Below are 18965 nucleotides of genomic sequence, written 5' to 3'. Positions count from 1 at the left end.
TCTTTCAATACTACTGTCGTTCCTTATTCTATACCTCACTTGGATGGTTGTTGCCCTTTGGCCTGCCACCCTCATGGGTTCTCGCTGTCTGTGCGTCATCTACCTCGGTATTTAGAATCCCTTCGCCATCCGTCCTGCAAACTGCGGACCTTGCCCCCTCAGAGAATCGCTGTCGCAAACCATAAGTCGCGCACGCGTTGCACATTCAGTCTCTCTTGTCACAATACCGCGCCATGAATATCCACGAGTTCCTCTCCGCGGAGGCCGACTGCGACCGGGAGGGGCTGGTCGACCTCCGCTCCCTGGACTGCGTCTCCAACTACGATTCCCACCTCATGTGCCCGATCTGTCATTGCGCGTACGTCCAGCCGGTACGATTGCAATGCGATCACGTCTTCTGTCGCAAATGCCTCCGGTCCGCCATCACCAGCTTCCGCTCGACCGACTCGGACGAGTTCCCGTGCCCCTCCTGCCGAACGCCCACCAACGAGATATCGACGAGCGTGCCCCGCCTTTTGATAAACATGTGCGACGATATCCGAGTGCGATGTCCGTTTATATCGGAGGGATGCCAAGAGATCCTGCCCCGCGGCCATGTTCAGTCGCATGTGGACAAATACTGTGCATACCGACTGGTGCCATGCCCGGACACCGCTTGCGACAAAATGACCCGCCAGAAGGACCTCCACCCGGATCAAAAGTGTATGCATGCACTTCAGCAGTGTCCGCGCTGTGAGGAGGACGTCATGGAGCAGGATTATGAGGAGCATGACAAGGAGCTTTGTCCCAGTCTCGAGACTACATGCGTGGATTGCGGTACAACGATCGTTCGGCGAGAGTTGAAGAAACATATCGAGACATGCCTGGAGGTGGTCAGCCCCTGTGCAGCATCCAAATATGGATGTCCCGTCAAAATTCGACGAGCCGAGATTGGGGGGCACGAACAGCTCTGTCCGCTGATCGCAATGGGCCCATATTTTGAGGCCCAAAACACCCGGCTGGACTCCCTCGAGCTGACCATCCGACACCTCCAGCAACGAAATGAGATCTTCGAGGACGGACTGGCCAACATCCGATCGACGCTGGTTGACTCTGCGCGTGCCGGTGTGAGCGGCGCTAGCGGTGGAGACGACCAGCAGACGGAGAACATGGATGAGTCTGCGGATCGCGCGTCCAGCGTATTTTCCTCCAACGCCACAACATACTTGCTTTCTCTGCATGAGTCCCTGCGCGAGGAAGTTGCTCAGCTATCACATGCCATCACAGACCTCGATGCTCGCGCCAGCATGACCATCATGAACGAGTCCCTGCGAATCAAAGAAGACATGGCCCACACCAACGCCGCTGTGAATAGTGTTCGCATGCAGGTGCAGTGGCTGATGAATCCACGATTGCACCAAGGCCCGCGCGCCGGGGTGCGCGCCAACACCGCCGGCGCCGGCGGTAATGACACAAACCGGTCTCAGCTGGCGGCCTCCTCGGCACCGGGTCCGAGCGGTACCGCTGGTCCATCTCTGGGGCCGCTGCGGCCCAGACGGCCGAGTGATAGTGGTCGCGAGGGAACCAAGCTTTAGGCTTGGAGCGATTGTTTTGAGCGTTGCATTTATCTGGATAAGTCTGGAGAGGGAGTCTCGGGAGTGTTCCTTGTCATCACCCACTGCATCATGTTTATTCGGGCTTGTCTGTGGTGGAATAGACGGTTATGTCAGATTACGGTGTATTTCATACTTGAGTCGGTCGCTAGAGACTGGAGACTGCTAAGTAGTTAAGAGATTAGGCGTAATGATGGTGCTGAATTTAATTATTCTAGAGTTATCTTACATCGTGTAGTGTTCCTGATATATATTTGGCTATATTCGCAAAAATACCCTCCCATCTCAAACGGGTCGAAAATCCTATCACGCCCAGTAAAGCTTCAGATCTTCACTCAGAAATAAGTCACCATTGATTATATCTTACCACGACGAACGAATAAATTTAAAGAATAAGAGTGCAAAAAGATAAAAGACCAAAAAAAAGGTCTCAAGATGTTCTTAGGAATAGCCGAACGCGGGGGTCGAACCCGCAGCCTTGAGATTAAGAGTCTCACGCTCTACCGATTGAGCTAGCCCGGCAGGGCTTGCAGAGAAATCAAGGACTTGGATTCATCTGGGGGAGCCAGCTGGGAGTACAGGAAGCCACAAAGAATGGGGAATTTGGAGTCAATATGGTGGGTGTTCACGACGGATGAGGTGTGTGTGGATAACAGAGGAGACCCTGATTTTAATTATGGATTGCTACATGTCTATTTTGTCAACTTCGTAATGTGTTTTTATTTATCAATCATGTTGAGATGCGGGAGCAGGGACATGACGCTCAAGATCTAGTGTTCGTGTATCGTGTGTCAAGCGTGGTAGATGCATCAATTTAATAACCGTCTCGTCCGTATCCTGGGTGCGGATGACCCTCGTAATGCTGATGAGTCTGGTACTGGGGCTGGTATTCAGCATGGGACTGATGCTGATACTGAGGCTGCTCATGCTCAGCCCGCTGCTGCTGATACGGCGCCCCTCCAGCTCCAGTCCCAGTCTCATTCTCACCCTCAACCTCCCTCGAAAAACCATGCCCCAATCCTCCCGGAACGAAGTTCGAGATCTTATTCAGCTTATTTAACTCCGACATCCCAGGAATCGGCAGGCCAGACAGCTTATCCCACGGAAGTCCGCCGGTGGAACCATGTTGGCCATGCTGGCCATGCTGGCCATGCTGTCCAGAGGACGACAGGCCAGGGATAGGAAGATGGGATAGTTGTTCCCAGGGAAGACCGCCAGAGGAACTGTGCTGGCCCTGGGACTGGTGTTGTCCCGAGGATGATAGGCCGGGAATGGGTAGACTAGATAGTTTATCCCACGGAATACCACTACCACCCGAGGAACCGTGTTGTCCCTGTGGCTGCTGATGTAGCTGCGGGAGGAAAGACGAGCCATGGGAACCAGAGGCGCCGTGGGCGTGGGCAGCACCGCCTCCCAACGCGGCAAACCCTCCACCACCACCGCCGTGGGTGTGAGGAACACCGCCGGTGTTACGACCTGCCCTGACGCCATCGGCACTGAGGATATCATTCAGCTTGGCGCTGCGGTCTGGGTGGGTATTCACCCAGGACTGGACAGCCTCGAACATAGTCCTGTGGGCATCGTTGCGCATATCACGCAGAGCCGGGTGGTGGAAGACGTTCATGCAGTCATTCAGAACCTCGTGGTCGGGCACATCGATATGTTCCCATGCGTACAGGACGCGGGGCGCGACGTAGCGTACGATAGCGCCGGCGACATGACCCGCCGGCTCATTGAGCACGTTTGCGAAGTGGTCCTTTGAGAGCATCGAGTGCGTTGGGTCGGTGCAGCGCGGGTCTGTCCAGGGCTCGAACTGGTGCTTTCCTGAGGCGTCAATGACGCCCGACGAGCCTGTCTGTAGGGATTTGGAGGCTGCGTTGATCAGTGGGCGGATAAATGGCGCTAGCAACGACATGATGAATACGGTGAGTGTCTCGGAGATCTTCTCCACGAGAGCTTCCAGTCCCGGAATCTTCTCGATGATGGAGTTGAGTTTTCGGACTACCTTGTCCCGGAATTCGAGAATGGGGTAGATCTTCTTGATGGTCTCTTGTGGGTTGATGTCTGGCATACCCTGGAGACCCGGACCTGGACCCGGGCCTGGTGCTGGCGCTGTACTGCCACCAGGGCCAGGGGCACGGGTCTGCTCGCTCATTCCATGATCCTCCACACAGCGAGAGCCGGGACCCTGAGAATAGCCAGCCATCGAGCCCCGGTGTCGGTTGGCAGACTCCTGAGCCTCGGACTGCCGCTTGAGCCGCTCAGCCTCGCTTACCAGATCCTTCGTACCGGGGATCTTGCCCAGCAACCCAGTAAGGGCATTGAGCGAGCTATTCGACTGCGAACTCGATTGGGCATCCCCAAGCGCAATATCCATCTCGTTGACCTCCGACTGAGTAAAGTGATCAGTCGCCTCGCCAAGCACGGAGTGAAAGAAATCAACCATCCCAAAAGTCCCCGTCACAAGTGGGAAGACGTGGTGTCCCCGGATATTGCACTGCGTCGCCGTGCCCGTGTGCGGAAACACATTCAGAAAGCCCATCTCGCGCAGAACCAGCTCGCAGTAGTTGGTATGTGCGGCAAAATCCTCCAGCGTGTGCAGTTCCTGGCCTAAACACCGCAGCGCCTCACATAGATCCTCCTCTCTGCCCTTGCGCTCCCCGCCGTGCATGTACATGCGTCCGAAATGGATGCTGCGGCCTAGGCTGTATTTGACGTAGGCAGTACTGGTGGCCCAGTCGCCGCGCTCGTTGGCAATGTAGTTCTTCATGCCTGTGTCGGGGTCGATTTCGAGCTCGACAGGCCGGACGGGGCCGCGTAGCCGCTTGTCGAACTGGCGGGCATCTTGGTTGTCGGCGTAGTCTTTGGGATTACTGCGAGAAGCGTTAATAGATGCACACTCGGGGTTGAAGGAGAGGAGGGAAACGCACTCAATATGCTCCTCGGGCCGATAGACACCCAGTCGGTCCGACGTGACCTCAAACTCGGCCGTCGCATAGCCAAAGGTGAGGAAAGAGAGGATCCAGACCAGGATGCGGATGGTATCCGCCTGGAGAGATTTGAGGGTACCGGTATCCATGGCCTGGGAGCTAGTCACATCGTGTTAGCTTCCATGTATTCTCACACTCTCCCAAACAGTGGTCGCACTCACTAATCACGCAGCCAGTTCCCAAAGTAAACCCGCTTGATCATGGTAGAGGTCCATTTATGGCCCGAGATACAGGCGACGGTCTTGAGTAAATCCTCGATATCGCCATGGCGCCAGTTCTGGCCCTCGATGGCCGAGATGGAAGCGATGTCTAGAGGGGTGTCAACAGCAGCAAACAAGCAAGCAAGACAAATGACGTACTGCCGGCCCCGAAAGCGTGGACGTGGGGCAACAGGAGGAGGAAGCATAGGAGCAAGGGTGCCCGTGAGAGGGCCATGGTCGTGGTGTCGTAAAGAATTAGGATAATAGGGTAAATAATGTTCAGGGACGATGAAATCGAGTATGTAGTGGGGAAGGCTGAGTGTGGCTTGGCGATAAACAAACGTCGCATCCGATGATCCACTGCGATCCGAGGGTCGCATTGGCGAGCGTAGTATCCATGACTGTAGAGGTGCTGATGGAGGTGTATATAACTAACCCTAATTGTTGGAACCATATTCCCTACTCCATACTCCATCTCCAGACTCCAGACTCCCCTTGACGATCATGGCCACCCCTCACCTCGACGCTCTCAAGCGCGACGGCTTCGTCGTCGTGCGCAACCTACTCACCCCAACCGAAGTATCCCAATACCGCGCCATCGCAACCGCCGCCACAACACGCACTCGCACAGGCGGCTGGCCGCACTTCCGAACAGTGCCTAAGCAGTTCCCACCATGGCCGTCGACGCCGCCCCCAGCCTCCGAGGGCGGCATCTGGGGCGTGCAGCACCTACTGCATCCCGAGATGGCAGGCCGGGACCAGTTCGCGCGGTGCTACTTTTCGCCGTCCATCCTAGCCGTCGCTGAGGAGCTGATGGGCGTGTCCCCGGATCAAGACGACGAGGCTCTCGTCATGGAGCTGTTCAATCTGCTTGTGGCGCCGGAGACGAAGGACTTCGAGCTCCGCTGGCATCGCGACGATATCCCCGAGACGGCGTCTGCGGAGGAAGAGCTGAAATTGCTCGCTGCGAAGAGCCCCGGTGGGAGACAGTCGCATGCGCAGTATAACCTCGCGCTGTGTCCCGATGCCTCGCTGATAGTGGTTCCGGGCTCGCATAGGCGTGCGCGCACGGATGCCGAGCGCAGCGCGGCGCCGTATGAGCCCTCGATGCCGGGTCAGCTGGTAGTCGAGCTGCAGCCCGGTGATGCGGTGTTTTATGATAGCAATATCCTGCACCGCGGCGTGTATCGCGCGAAGCCGGAGAATGGGGATGAGACTCGGCTGACGCTGCATGGGAGTTTGGGGTTGAAGGCGGTTGATGGTGCGGATGCTGATGCGGAGGCGAAGAAGAAGGTGCGTGCTACGGCCGTGTTGCAGCATGGGGTTGGTGCCTGGGTGCATCGGGATGATGCGGCGTTTGGCATTGGGGAGAGGCCGGAGAAGATGAGGGCCAATCTGGTGGCTATGGGGACGGGTGAGGGTGTTGGGTTTTCGTTGCAGGGATGATTTCCATTCTTCTTCTTCTGTTTAGTTCACAAATTGTGTATATGAGATTCTTGTCTGAATGGCTAAATGACTGTACAAACAACTGTTGACAACCCTTGATCGCCCCGGTTTCTATTCTTCTACATACTCTACTATGTACTCCTCTTAACTATACAACCACTTATTTCTGCATGGATGCCAGCTTGACACCACTCGGTAGTCCCAAGATCTGTCCCGCCTGTCCTAACGAGCACGAACCAAGTCGGGCAGCGCCAGAAGCCGACTCCGTCAAGCAGCCGCCAGCCTGGTCATTCTGGAGATGGCCGGTGATAAAGTGCGACCACTTCTCGTCACTGCCACGGCATTTGGCAAGGGAGACGCTATTTCCATTGCCGGAGGCAGCGAGACACAACGACGGATCCGACAGGGGGCTCAGGGCCAACTTGCTGCCCTTGTCATTAATGCTCCAGACCTGGGAATCGGCCGCCTTGCAGGTCTCAAACGTGACCGAGGAACCAGAGGCAGTCAGGCAGTGGCCCGAATTGGTGCCGAATACCATGCCGGTCGGGGTGACGGTGCCACAGTTCCGGGGAGGCGTCAAGCGATGCACGCTGGTGGCGTGGCTGGCCAGTCGGACGTGGAGGGCCTTGTTGACCAAGGCTTCTTCGCCAGAGATAAGATTCTTCGCGTTGAACCCGCAGCCAGACACCAGGCCCATCCGATCCAGGGAGACGGTGGTCTCCGCGGTGTTGTTGCCGCGGTTCAGCACGGTCACCACGCGGTCACCGTTGGCCAGTGTGCGGGTTAGCACGTCGAAGTCGGCGTCGCGGCTGACCAAGGCGGCCTGCTGGGCCAGCGGGTCCTGGTCCACGGCGATCAGGTCCTTGTTGCTGAGGAACTTGATTTCATCGTCCGACAAGCCAGGAATGTAAGCGCTGATGATGAGCGGAGCGCCAAACGAGGCCCAGAGGGCGAACTGCGAGCGCTTCTCATCGGCTGACAGGCGGGGATGGTCCGGAATCAAAAAGTCCGGGTCATTGTAGTAGCCCGGCTGCTGGTAGCGCACAAGCAGGGTCTGGTAGTGGTAGTTGGACATGATGCTGTCCCAGGGGCTGCCTGCGCCACTGTACACGAGGATATCATCCGAGTGCCGCGCCAGCTCTCCATTGAATGGAATCCAATCCATGACGCCCGACCAGGCCGTATCGTTGCCCAGGAAGTACGCCGGCGCCGACTCGGAGAAGATCAGCGGATGCGCCATGGCGCTTAGGATCTCATGCCACTGGTGGTACCGGCGGTAGTACTCCTGGCTGATGGTGCGGCCCTGTTCGGGGTAGACATTGCAGCCGTCGAGCTTGAGATAGTCAATCCCCCAGCTGGCGAAGGTCTCGGCATCTTGCTGCTCATGTCCGTAGGAGCCCGGGTAGCCGCCGCAGGTCTGGTTGCCCGAGTCTTCATAGATGCCCAGGTGGAAGCCGCGGGTGTGGACAAAGCGGGCTAGCCAAGGGATGCCCTGCGGGAACAAGGTTGCGTTCCATTGCAGCGAGCCGTTGGCGGACCGCGAGTGCTGCAGCCAGCAGTCGTCGAGGTTGAGGCGGTCGTAGCCTGCATCGCGTAGACCGCGCTTCGCCATTGCCTCGGCGGTCTCGGTGAACAGCGTCTGGTTTAGATCGCATTCGAAACGTGCCCAATTGTTGAACCCCATGGGGGGCGCCGGGAGCACGCGTGGATCCTCCACGGATGCATGGACAGGAAGCAAGGGGATCATCAGTAGTCCGGCTATGCTTGCCGGACCAACAGCCCACGATGGTGTCCTCATGATTGCTTGTTTTGCGTGAGTGGCAATGGAAGTAGACTAATTCACAGTCGAGAAGAATGGAGATTGGTCGAGCAACAACAACGTTGCACATCGATCGCAGTGCTTATATGCCATCTTGAGGCTGGTCTCTTCCCCCGCTCCAGGGGTCCAGGAGATCGGCGAGCGAATCCCACGTCGGGGAAGTTATCGAACATGGGTGCGACGGTGGTATCTCGCCAAACAAGCAGAGAGCTTAATTAATAACGGACCCCTGAGACAAGCGCGCTCAGGGCAGGTCGGAAAGATTCGCAGTCCGCCGGATCTGCGAAGGACTTGCCTGGTGGAGCGGGCCAGGATGGAAAGGCTGATGACGTCGGACTGTGTACTCCGTGAGATCAATCACACTGTAAGCTGGTGTGGAGAAGGAAGAAAACCCCCACCCCATGCCATCGGCTTCCAAGGCAGTAGACCAACCACATCACCGACAGAGATCTGGATGTCTCCATGCCCGCCGACTCCAAGACAAAGTCTCGGCCCCAACAGTCGTGTCTGAAATGCCGCGAACGCAAGGTGAAGGTGAGCGACCGTGGACCCAATCCCCTGATCGTGCTGATGTTTTCAACCGTGTGACCGCCACATCCCATGTCGCGCATGTCTGGCCCGCGGCCTCGAGGCCGAGTGCAGTTATCTCACCACCGCCGAGGACCGCGTGCATATCAATATGGCCGAGACCATCGAGCGACTGCGGCGCGAGGTCGAGGAGCTGCGCAGCCGACACAACCAGCCCGCGCGCGAACCCAGTGAGGGAAGTCGTAGCTCCGGCCAAAAATACTCGTGCGGAGAGTCGGGATATGCCCATTATTCACATTCACACGCTGGCGGGGAGGGGGCCGAGGGCAGCAGTCGGCCCGGTTCTTCACCGTCGTCCCCATCGACCATGACCAACTCCCGAACCGTGGCTAGTCCCGACAGCACGGGCAGTGACGGCGGCGTGACGGGGTTTCCACAACATTATTATTCGGTCCCGACGCATCCGTATGTCGCTGAGCTGGATGCTTCGGTGACGATGGCCGAGGCGTCGGCGTATTCTTGTGAGTATTTTGATCTCGGACCAGAAAATTCATATTGACCATTGCAGATTCGATGGACACACCGACACCGACAATACTCAGCAGCTATACCGGAGGCATGCCGGGACTGTCAGAGACGTCCATGGCCATGTCCATGTCCATGTCCATGCCCCATATGCCCCCAGCACCGACAAGCCATGCATATGGGATCGATAATGCAGACTATAATCCGCAAGCCTACAAAGGAGAACAAGCCTACAACGAAGACTCATCATCCTGGTACCACAGTAATACATCATTACCTCATGCATACCCTAATCACAATCCTCCATCTACTTTCCACGCCAATCCCGAATTACTATCCATCCCACCCGCCCTCCATAGCCACCTATACAATCTCGCGCCGACCTTGAATACCCCACACCAAACCCCAAGCTCCTGGAAAGGCCGGAACAATCAAGAACTCCTCGAGACCCTGCTGGACACGATCGGGAGCTGTGACGAACAGCTCGTGGCGCAGGTTGTCCACGTCGTGCGCGCGAGTCCCACGCCCGAGGACGCCGTGTCCGGCATCTGTCAGGTCCTGGGAATCGGGAGACCTGGACAATCATGATCCGCCTCCCCAGGTTTTAATGGTGCACTCTCTCACCCTCCATTCTCACGAACCACACTGGAGTCTTTGTCCATAAGAGAAATATACCTGGTACATAGGAAGTCCTAATATATGAAACCGAAGAGGAATGTCGAAATCGTTAAAAAATCCATAATCGCTGAAAAGATGTGCTGTATATGCGTGTGTGTGCGTGGGTGTTGATATCTCATAGTCGTCAATCGTGAGAGAAACCCAATCATGGGGCCACAGTCTGGCCCTCAGTCAGTGGCTTCTGTCCGTAGACATAGTGGAACAGCACGTAGAGGTGAAGAGAGCCGCCGCCCATCAGCTCCGCGCGCACTTTATTCATGTAATCATGCGCTTCTGGAAAAGAATCGCCCAGCACTCGCGTGAATAGAGCCAATGTGTACGGCTCGATCACTTCGAGAAGCGCGGCTTTGCCGATTCGGCCCATTTCTTTGAGACGGCGGTTTTTCGCCCAGCCGCCAACGGGGCACTGATCACAGTCAGTCAGCCACATGCAACTCCCGAAGAGGAAGTATTGGGGGGAGATTTACCTTGTACATGTCATCGGCCACATTGACATAGCCGGCCTCATGAACCCACTGCTCCAGAGACGGAGCGACGTTCATGGGCTTTTCAAATTGCTTACTGGCCTCGTTCAGGCGCTCCAGCCACTTCATCGTCAGAGGCGCTTTCAAGTGCGTGCCATCGTCCGACGTAACCCACGCGTTAAACTCCTGAGCCTCGAACCACCCGCCGGGCTTCAGATGCGTGTAGGCCTGACGCAGCAGTCGTGGCCAATCACTAATCCCGCCCGCCAGACTGCGGCAATGGATATAGTCAAAGGCCTCGTTGGGAGCGAAGGCCCAATCGCTCTCGGCATCGTCAATAAAAAACCGACAGTTCGGCGGCGCCCAGTTCGGCTGGATGGGCGACAAGTCCGTGCCGAAGATCTGGGCGTCGGGGAAATCCTCCGCCATGTCGATGGCCCATTGGCCCGTGCCCGTGCCGATGTCCAGCACGCGCAGCGGCGAGTCACCGTCGCGAAGCAGTGGGGCACGGTACAGATCCCCGCCGGTGATAAGCTTGAATAAGTGGTGCGCTAGGGCGAGGCGATCTTGCTCTTCTTCATCGTTGGGAATGGGGTACGCCCCGGGCCTGTAAGCATGGTAGCGCCGGCCGTTCTCGTAGCAGTAGTCCCGCACCGAGGAGGCGAAGGACAGGTCGGACCCCGTGAGAGACTGGATGTCAAAGTCATCGTCGCTCGTCTGGGATGGGTTAGGATTACGATCTTACGCATAGGTACGTGGCGGGGGCGGGGAAGAAGAGTCGCTGAATCGGAGGGATGGCTGGGGAAAAGGAAAGAAAAGAGGAAGAGAGAGACTTACATCGACCTGAATACTTTCGTAGGGGTTCGGCTGGGACATGATGATATGATGGTGATGATGAACCCAAAATTATTGATGCAGGACCAAAATCCCGAGACAGAGGATGCGCAGAACCGAGAGGTTGGGACGCGGGAGATTGGCTGCGGGGGAAGACGAAGCACAACCCTGGGGGCGCGCTAGTCTGGTTAGGTATAGACTAGTAAGGAGTAGTAGCAGGTCGTCCAGTCCATTCTACTGCGGCTAAATACGATCCACCACCTATTTATCCCAACCCCTGTAATTTCCCCTGCTCGTCCGGCGTCAACGCCCCATACAGCTCTTGGAATCCCGGCTGGGCAGATGCCCGATGGAAGAAGTCCACCAGGAAACCCTGCGTCTCGTCGTCACGGCGTCGCACACCAAACACTCCCTCCGACCCGCCCTCGCCAAAGCTCATGAGCTCCTGCTTCGTCACACCCAGTCCTAGATCCAAGATCTGGCCGGGGACATCCTCCCAATCGTCGTCGCCGTCGTCGCTGCCCGCGTCATCGAGCGCGGCAGCCGCTGCGGCGTCGATCTCCTTATTTCCTGACGCAGCTGACAGCTCTTCGACGAGCACCTTGATGATCTTCAATGGTGCGGGCACGGTCGTGAACTGGTCCGGGTTGTTGCGCGCCTGGGACCGCGTCTTGATACGGCCCGTGTCCTGGATGATGAGGTCGCCCTTGACGGGCACCTCCGACAGTCGCGGGTCCGCCAGCTCGTACAGCCGGGCCAGCGCAAAGATGTTCTGCTTGATCTCGTCGTAGCCAGCAAAGTTGACCGAGTTCTCTAGCCACTTGCTCAGAACGACCACCAGACCGTTCTGACCGCTCAGGTCCACCTGCGCCAGGAAGTCGACCACCTCGCGGGCGCTGATGAGCGTGAGTCGTGCAAACACCAGGATCAGACTCTGGATGAACTGTGCTTGCTGCGCGGTTGCTAGCCGTTGTGCGACGGCCTGAAGAAGCTGCGGCAGGTAAGGGCCCAGGCGCTCGGAGCCAGCGCGCTCGACCAGCTCGGCCGCCAATTGGCCCACCTCCGTGGCTGCATTGTCGTCCACCGCGGGGCCCAGCAGGCGGTCGATGATGATAAGCACGACCTCAATCGCCTCTTTGCCGGACTGCGGATCCCGCCAGTTCACGAATTGCGCGAAATCATGCGCCAGCATATGTCGGACCGCTTCTGTGGCCGGCCGGATCAGTTCCGCCTCGGTAGAGGCCAGCAACAGGCGGTTCAACTTGGGCATCACCGTCTCCACAAAGCCAGCGGGCATCGGCTCCAGACTTCTCTCCGTCAGAGCTCGGAGCAGATCAGCCGCAAATACTGTGAGGGTATTCTCCTCGGTCATATTGCCGACATCAATGGCACCCATCAGGGAAGGCAGCACCTTCTCGCAGAGACGCTGGTACGCTTCTGGACCGAGATTGGCAATGTGCTCTGCAATATCCTCGAATGCTTCGGTGACGGTCATAGTTAGCTGGAAATTGTCGGATCTCCCGCTGGCAATCTTGAACAGCCCGTCCATGGCACCCGAAGTCAGAACCACGCTTGGCTCTACCATGATGGTGTCCCGGAGTGCCTCGGCCAGCGTGACGGCCAGATCACCCGAGTCGCTGGGATCGCTCATATCTTGCGTAGAAGCAAACTCCGAGATGGCCGAGATCACAGGTGCCTGGAAGGGAGCAGCAGCGCTGGCGGGCAAAGAGGGGACGAGGTCTTGCAAGACCCGAATACCAGCCACCTTGACCACCTCTGAGGGGTCTTCTGCAATCGCTCTCAACGTAGCCTCCAGGTAGGCAGATGCAGTTTGCTGGAAACTCTCCCCCGTGACACGGGCCAAGACGCCGGCCACAAGGTAGCCCCGTGCGCGCAGGAGCTCTTGCTCTTGTTGAGTCGCATAGTGCACAAACTGGGCAAAATGATTGGCCAGCTCCAGGGAGATTGTCTGGTTCACCTCGCTGAAGTCCCGGAGAATGGAGTTGAGAATATAAAGGGCTGCTTCACGAGATTTCCACCTATTCAATGCGGATTAGCCGAGCCCTGTAGCATTTAAGAGTCAAAACTTACGAGGTAGTGGAATCACCAAAGAGAGTGTTCATATAGCTAAGCAGCCCTTCAGCTGCGGTACTCTTCAGCCATTCACCTGTTTTGATGGCCAGGTCTCCACTGACGGTCCGAGGTGTATAGTTCGCAGTGACCGAAGTCTCTTCAGACAGGAATAGGCTCACGTCAATCTCCCACAAGCCCTCCTCTTCCATGGTGATTTGTGCGTAAGAGCTGGAGAGCTTCATAATTTCTGGTAGCCAGCTGTTTGAACCGGCATTTTGGAGCTGTTGGTTCAGCTCTGCCTTCACTGGAGGTGCTCTCAGCAGTGTCTGGATCAGGTCCAGCTCTTCCAGGACAAGGAAGTCCAGGGAGTGGGGCAGTCCATCCACATCCTCCAGCCGACCTTGCCGGTCAGCCTCGATATAGAAATTCTGATAAATGGGAAGCACAGTCGTAAGCTCCGTCCAGACGGTAGAAAAGTATAGCGGACTCTGCGCAGTTAGGAGAGCAGGGAAGACCATGCGAATTTTCATAAGAGTCTAGATAGAAGGTTAGCGTTGGACGCAGTACACCGTACGTATGAACTACCATACTTTGACAATCTGGGTCTTCAGGCCAATGGTTCCTCTCCATTGCGATGCAATGTCCACATCTTTGTTTGCTTCGTCCTCGCTCGGGACCTGGGGCAGGGGAGCCTTCAAAGTTGACACGAAGAATGGTGACCAGCCACCCAAAACCTCGTCCATAAACTGTTTGATTGCAACTTTGTGCTGCTCGAGAACCATCTCCAGTGTATCAAAGCAGGACCGGAAAACTGCCACGGCGAGAGCGCGCAGGATCGGCCGTCGAGGTTCTGCAGTGGCCACGGCAAAGAGCGCCGAGACCAGCTCGCGGGCAACATTAAAGAACTGCTCCTCACTGAATCCTGTATCCACAAGGTCCAAAAGAACTTTCAGGGCACCGTGTAACGCGCCATCTGTGGTGGCGGTATCGTTGATAATGTGCAGGAGCGTGGGGAGGAGATCCTGCCAGTCGTCGGGGAAGTCGGCACTGGCGATCTTGCTGACGGCGTAGCTGGCCGAGGACTTGACTTTGCGCTCAGATGTTTCGGTGGTCGTAGCGAGCTCGAGCAAAGCACGGCGAATGTGCGCCTTATTCGTGTCGTTCACGAGGACCTGGCCCTTGAACTCATCGAGCGCGGGGGACCAGGCGGCAGCAATAAAGGTGCGCAGCACGGAAAGGGCGGATTGGCGCAGATTGACGGGGACCGAGTCATGGGAGGCAATGGCTGTCAGGGAGACGGGGAAGGACTCGTTGGTATAGAGCTGGGCCAACTGCTGCTCAGCAGATTTCCTAGTGTCAGTCGCAGGCGACTGGGTGTCTGCCAGCAGTGAAAGGAGCTGTTGCTCCATGGCGGGCAGAGCAATCAATTAATGATGGGGATGTAGATGGGTGGGTGTTTTGACAAGAAAATCAAAGCGCGTCGCGATAAGCGTAGAGAGGGGCAGTATCAAGGCGGTGACCCCTGACTTGAGTGTCATTATTATGTGTGATCGAATACTATGTCAAATATTATTGTTGTTGTCATGTCCATTATTACACATGCAGTTCCTCTTGTCTAGCGGGATTAGACGAAAGAAAGAAGGCGACTTCTACACCGAACTTAGTGGTTGTTAATTAAGTGTTCGGAGCGTATAGCGTGGTATACTAGTTAGTAGGTACTGTCCAGATGCGGACACATTTATGGAAAATTATTTAGGAAGTGACAGTAGTGACCGACTTATGTTCAGTCCTCAAATGCAAATTCTTCGGCATAGCCATTCTGAGTATCTCCGGGCTCGAAGAGGCTGATCATGTCACTGTGCATTGGATGGCGAAGAGGATTGGCGGTGATAGATTACTTGACGACTGTACCGCGCTACCGAGGTACTTTTGCTTAGCCGGAGCTCCTGCGCGAGCCGGGTTGAATGGACAGGGTGAAGTCTACTAGTTACCAATCGACATGCAGAACTCATCCAATGGCATCGCGAGGTTTGCGCCTTTGGGACTACTTTATTTTCACGGTGTTTCGGCAGATAGAAAAAAGGAAGGGCTTTATCGCAATAGCATCCATTTGTGATATTATTTCGCATTCAAGTAATTTGCCTGGATGTTGTGAGAGCAGAAAACGAAAAAGAGAAAAGCAATACATTGGGGAGATCTGCCGTGCTTTCGATCAGGTTGAAATCGGATGGCTCGAGCTTTAGAGATCCAAGCTTCGGACTCTAAATCCGATACCATGACATATTGTGGGGGGTATAAGAATATTATTTGGGGCAAACTTCGCCAATTCCACCCCCTTGGCAAAAGAGTCCGATAAATTAGGAACCACTTTCACAATAATAGCGAGTCTTTCCTCGACCCCAAAGCTCGGAAACAAGCGAACCTCTGCGTGGGTCTGCTCGAGTGACGATCGCTTTATTTTGTCCTGTTGTATCGGTCGGTACCTACTGAGGGACACACACCAATCTTCTGCGTGACCGGGTGTCGGGCCACGGAGCGGTGGCGGTGTTGACATGCGAAATAAGAATCTGATCGAAGGGGGATTGATAATCAACCACGTCAATCTTCCGGGGCATCACACCCATGTCCGGAGGCCGCCACTGCCGTCAGTGTTGGCAGATCATCGGTGCCGTTCTGTAGAGTGCAGAACGGCCGGGTACCTGGGGAGTACCCGAGGGGTACTTTGCGGTGGGCGAGGTACGCCCAGCTCCGTCGGGTACCAGTGGGTGTATTTGCTGGTACTACCAATTTACTTCAGGGTCTCGTCTTCCGTACTACGTGCAGACAGATGTCTGGGTTAGATGCTTCGTTTTTCCACGGTTATGTACTCTTTCTTCAATCACCTTAACTACCACTTCGACAGTACAGACTATCATTATTCCTATCTGGTTTTTATGTTGTGGGAGTATACTGCAATAATACACTTTTCGCTTGGATGATCGGCCCTCGCGCCCTCATCCACCCACTTCACTAACCCGGTGGGGAAAGGGGAAAAAAAAGAGAAAAAGAAGAGGAGGCAAAACACAGGACTAGTAGAGTGTGTGCTCTATTGATAAAATAATCCACTCCCACTAGGTTTGGTATTTGAGGCATGGCGCCCGTACGTTGGATACCATCTGTATTCTTGCTCTTCTTTTTTTCTCTTCCACTTCCCCTACTCTCCCTGTGCCCTATATGCATAGGGTATCACATTTATCATAAAATGTAGTCTATGGGAATCTCCGTAAAAAGCAAAAAATCCAGAATTCCCCGACCCTAGCAGTGTGAATGGCCCAAGTCTGCCGGGCATCCCAACCCATGACGCAACCACGTGACGGATCACTGACCTTCCACACCAACTTCGTACATAGTCCGCCCTCCTCTGCTTTTCCCCTCGAACGAGAGTGTGTGAGAGGCCGACCAACCAACCTTCGGCAATCCCCATCCCCCGGAACCATTCTCGATCAATCGAGAGAGCCTCGTCTTTCGCTTTGTGTGTTTCTTTGGCTACAGGCTTGTCGGCCTCAAAAGGTTTTCCCACCTTGTCCGACTTTCCCCCTCCTTCACCTTCGCTTTACCAACCACACCCCTCTTCACCCACACCACCACACTCGCCAATAATAAGAGGGAGGACAATACCCCAAAATTTAATACAACAACCCTATACCTGAGATCGTCAGAGGAAAACAAAACAGACCCTCATCCATACCTCATGCTTTGAGGTTTGCTTCATCTTGTCGTTTTGTCCACCCAAGCGTATGTACCGGCTTTCTCTCCAAACACCCCCTCCCCCCATCGTTTCACCATCCACCAAACACCACCCCATTCCAACCAACCACTATCCACTCCATCCCCTTTTCGAGAACGGCTTCGCTGCCGGTTGGCCAACCTCCAATCCTTCCCCCCGACATCGGGTGTTGCCGCCCGCAGACCGGGAAAAAAACATGCAGATACCGGCAAACCATGAACAGCCGCGTTGACCGTTGGTTTAGAAAAACAGAGCGATGATTAGCTTCAGGGTGGAACACCATTCAGATTCTTCGAGACTCCGTCAATATCACCCTTTCCGTGGAAAAAACGACGCCCGATCGGTCAATGGCAATGCCGATTTCCAGTGAGAGCAGTAGTAGCACGACCACCATGACCACCTTCTCCGCTCCGGTCCCTGCTACCCGATCGCTGCCTTCGAATCAGTCGGCACTCGCGGCTTCCTTCACCAACTTCCTCACCGTCTCCGTCCACCAAATACTATTCCTGCGCTCCGTCTACCCGCGCGCAACATTCCTCCCCGTGCGGGCCTATAACTATCCCGTTCGACAATCCCGCCATCCCAAAGTGTGTGATTACATCAACGATGCATCCATTGCGGTCGGAACGGAGATCTTGAAAGGCACAATCACCGCAGTCAGTATTATCATCTCATCTCTCCGCACAAACCAACCCCTCGAACGATATGCCTTTGATCTGTCGGACTTTCCCCGCGTTCCTGCTGGAGAGGTGAACACCACGTTTGAGAACAGACCAGACGGTTCATCAGCGCCAGGTGGCTCTGTCCCGGAGCGGGGCCCCGCGCCGACCTCGGTCGACCTCGAGGCGCAATTCCGGGCCTGCCTGGCACGGCTCGCGTCAGCCTGTGCCCGACTGACTCCACTGCCCCGGGACGATGAATTCAGCTTCACTGTCTGCATCGAAGTGCGGGAGGACGCGCTGCCCCCGGCGGGGACCACCAAAGAAGAACAGACATGGATCGTGGCGGAACCAGGCAAGGTCCACCTGCGGTCCTGTACAGCACCATTCTCGGTGTCAAAATTGCGCAATGGCGAGCCTCAACAGCCGCCACCCCGAGTGTCAAATGGCCGTGCCAAAACAGTGCCGGTACGACGTGTGGAGGCCGGGGAACTGCGGTTGGAGCTGTGGGTGGAAGAGGCGCGGCAGAAGTTTAACGAACCGGTGGAGTCGGGACAGCCACCATGAACTCGACTGTTTCCTGTGATTTCATTTCCTTTCTGTTTTGTTCGCGCTTTTTTTTTGTTAATGTCTCCCCACCCATTTCTGTCTCATTCTTAGCGTGACCAATGATCGAACATACATGATGGACGAGGGAATTAGGAACTGCTGTCCGCAAGAAGTGGCGCAATCATATAAAACGGGGAGCGGACGATTTTTGGGACTCGCATGGCATTGACTTACATAGATCAGGTTGATATCTTTCCTTTGGGTTCATTCCCGTTTTTCTCTCCTACCTTTCCTCCTACACTACCCTTTCCTTATCCCCCTTCACGCCACTCCTTGACACCTTATTCTTTCCCTCTTTCTGCACATTGCATCTGTGCTGATCCCTTGGTTCTTCTGTCTCTTTGCTGCTCTTTGTTTGCTGCGATCCAGCCCTTGTTTCATCTCTGTTACTCTTTACCCCCATACCATCTCCTTTTTCCTCTTTGTGTACTTCTTTGCGTCTCCTTTGTTTGCGAAACTCTCTCCAACTATATGAATCCCTTCTTACTTTTTCTATTCCTTCTTCCTTTTCTAGCCATCTTCAAACTATTTAGCAAGTAGGTTTCCCAGTCTCGTCTCATTATCTCCTGACCATTTCTTTTCCATGCGTCTGTCCTCTTTCCTCGTCATCACGGGCCCTTTCCTTACGTGGGTGTTTGGTGTTCTTGTCGCAATCATGTTCATTTTCTTTCGTCTCGTGTCCTTCTATCCCATTTCACCCTAATAGTCCCTTTTCCTGTCTGCGTGAGTTGGATAGCCGAGCTCTGGTCCGGTTTGGTATGCATGGCAGGCCGTTGCGGTTT

At 55.4% G+C, this 18965-nt stretch overlaps 8 protein-coding genes across 8 annotated transcripts; 4 read left to right on the top strand and 4 right to left on the bottom strand.

The window, feature by feature from the left end:
- Window positions 1-233: 233 nt before the first annotated feature.
- Window positions 234-1574, top strand: N7474_007939 (uncharacterized protein; the record flags this gene model as incomplete). Its single annotated transcript, XM_057199349.1, has 1 exon — window positions 234-1574. One exon carries the CDS (start codon window positions 234-236, stop codon window positions 1572-1574), a length of 1341 nt encoding a protein of 446 aa, XP_057050050.1.
- Window positions 1575-2406: 832 nt separating this feature from the next.
- N7474_007938 (Het-C domain-containing protein) lies at window positions 2407-5017 on the bottom strand (the record flags this gene model as incomplete). Its single annotated transcript, XM_057199348.1, has 3 exons — window positions 2407-4681; window positions 4744-4891; window positions 4942-5017. The coding sequence occupies 3 exons, from the start codon at window positions 5015-5017 to the stop codon at window positions 2407-2409; spliced, it is 2499 nt and encodes an 832-aa protein (XP_057050049.1).
- A 269-nt stretch (window positions 5018-5286) lies between these two features.
- Window positions 5287-6228, top strand: N7474_007937 (phytanoyl-CoA dioxygenase family protein; the record flags this gene model as incomplete). Its single annotated transcript, XM_057199347.1, has 1 exon — window positions 5287-6228. One exon carries the CDS (start codon window positions 5287-5289, stop codon window positions 6226-6228), a length of 942 nt encoding a protein of 313 aa, XP_057050048.1.
- A 160-nt stretch (window positions 6229-6388) lies between these two features.
- On the bottom strand, window positions 6389-8026 carry aglA (putative alpha-galactosidase; the record flags this gene model as incomplete). The annotated part of the gene is made up of 1 exon (XM_057199346.1): window positions 6389-8026. The coding sequence occupies one exon, from the start codon at window positions 8024-8026 to the stop codon at window positions 6389-6391; it is 1638 nt and encodes a 545-aa protein (XP_057050047.1).
- Window positions 8027-8509: 483 nt separating this feature from the next.
- Window positions 8510-9688, top strand: N7474_007935 (uncharacterized protein; the record flags this gene model as incomplete). The annotated part of the gene is made up of 3 exons (XM_057199345.1): window positions 8510-8631; window positions 8690-9096; window positions 9144-9688. The coding sequence occupies 3 exons, from the start codon at window positions 8510-8512 to the stop codon at window positions 9686-9688; spliced, it is 1074 nt and encodes a 357-aa protein (XP_057050046.1).
- Window positions 9689-9923: 235 nt separating this feature from the next.
- N7474_007934 (class I SAM-dependent methyltransferase) lies at window positions 9924-11118 on the bottom strand (the record flags this gene model as incomplete). Its single annotated transcript, XM_057199344.1, has 3 exons — window positions 9924-10184; window positions 10246-10959; window positions 11080-11118. The coding sequence occupies 3 exons, from the start codon at window positions 11116-11118 to the stop codon at window positions 9924-9926; spliced, it is 1014 nt and encodes a 337-aa protein (XP_057050045.1).
- Window positions 11119-11341: 223 nt separating this feature from the next.
- Window positions 11342-14558, bottom strand: N7474_007933 (uncharacterized protein; the record flags this gene model as incomplete). Its single annotated transcript, XM_057199343.1, has 3 exons — window positions 11342-13115; window positions 13168-13685; window positions 13740-14558. 3 exons carry the CDS (start codon window positions 14556-14558, stop codon window positions 11342-11344), a joined length of 3111 nt encoding a protein of 1036 aa, XP_057050044.1.
- Window positions 14559-17307: 2749 nt separating this feature from the next.
- On the top strand, window positions 17308-18141 carry N7474_007932 (putative mitotic spindle checkpoint protein (Mad2B); the record flags this gene model as incomplete). The annotated part of the gene is made up of 1 exon (XM_057199342.1): window positions 17308-18141. One exon carries the CDS (start codon window positions 17308-17310, stop codon window positions 18139-18141), a length of 834 nt encoding a protein of 277 aa, XP_057050043.1.
- Window positions 18142-18965: the final 824 nt, after the last annotated feature.

Source organism: Penicillium riverlandense (genome assembly GCF_028828495.1).
Source record: "Penicillium riverlandense strain IBT 135883 chromosome Unknown utg000007l_segment0_segment0, whole genome shotgun sequence".
Lineage (NCBI taxonomy): Eukaryota > Fungi > Ascomycota > Eurotiomycetes > Eurotiales > Aspergillaceae > Penicillium > Penicillium riverlandense.
This window is presented reverse-complemented; position numbering and strand designations above follow the sequence as displayed.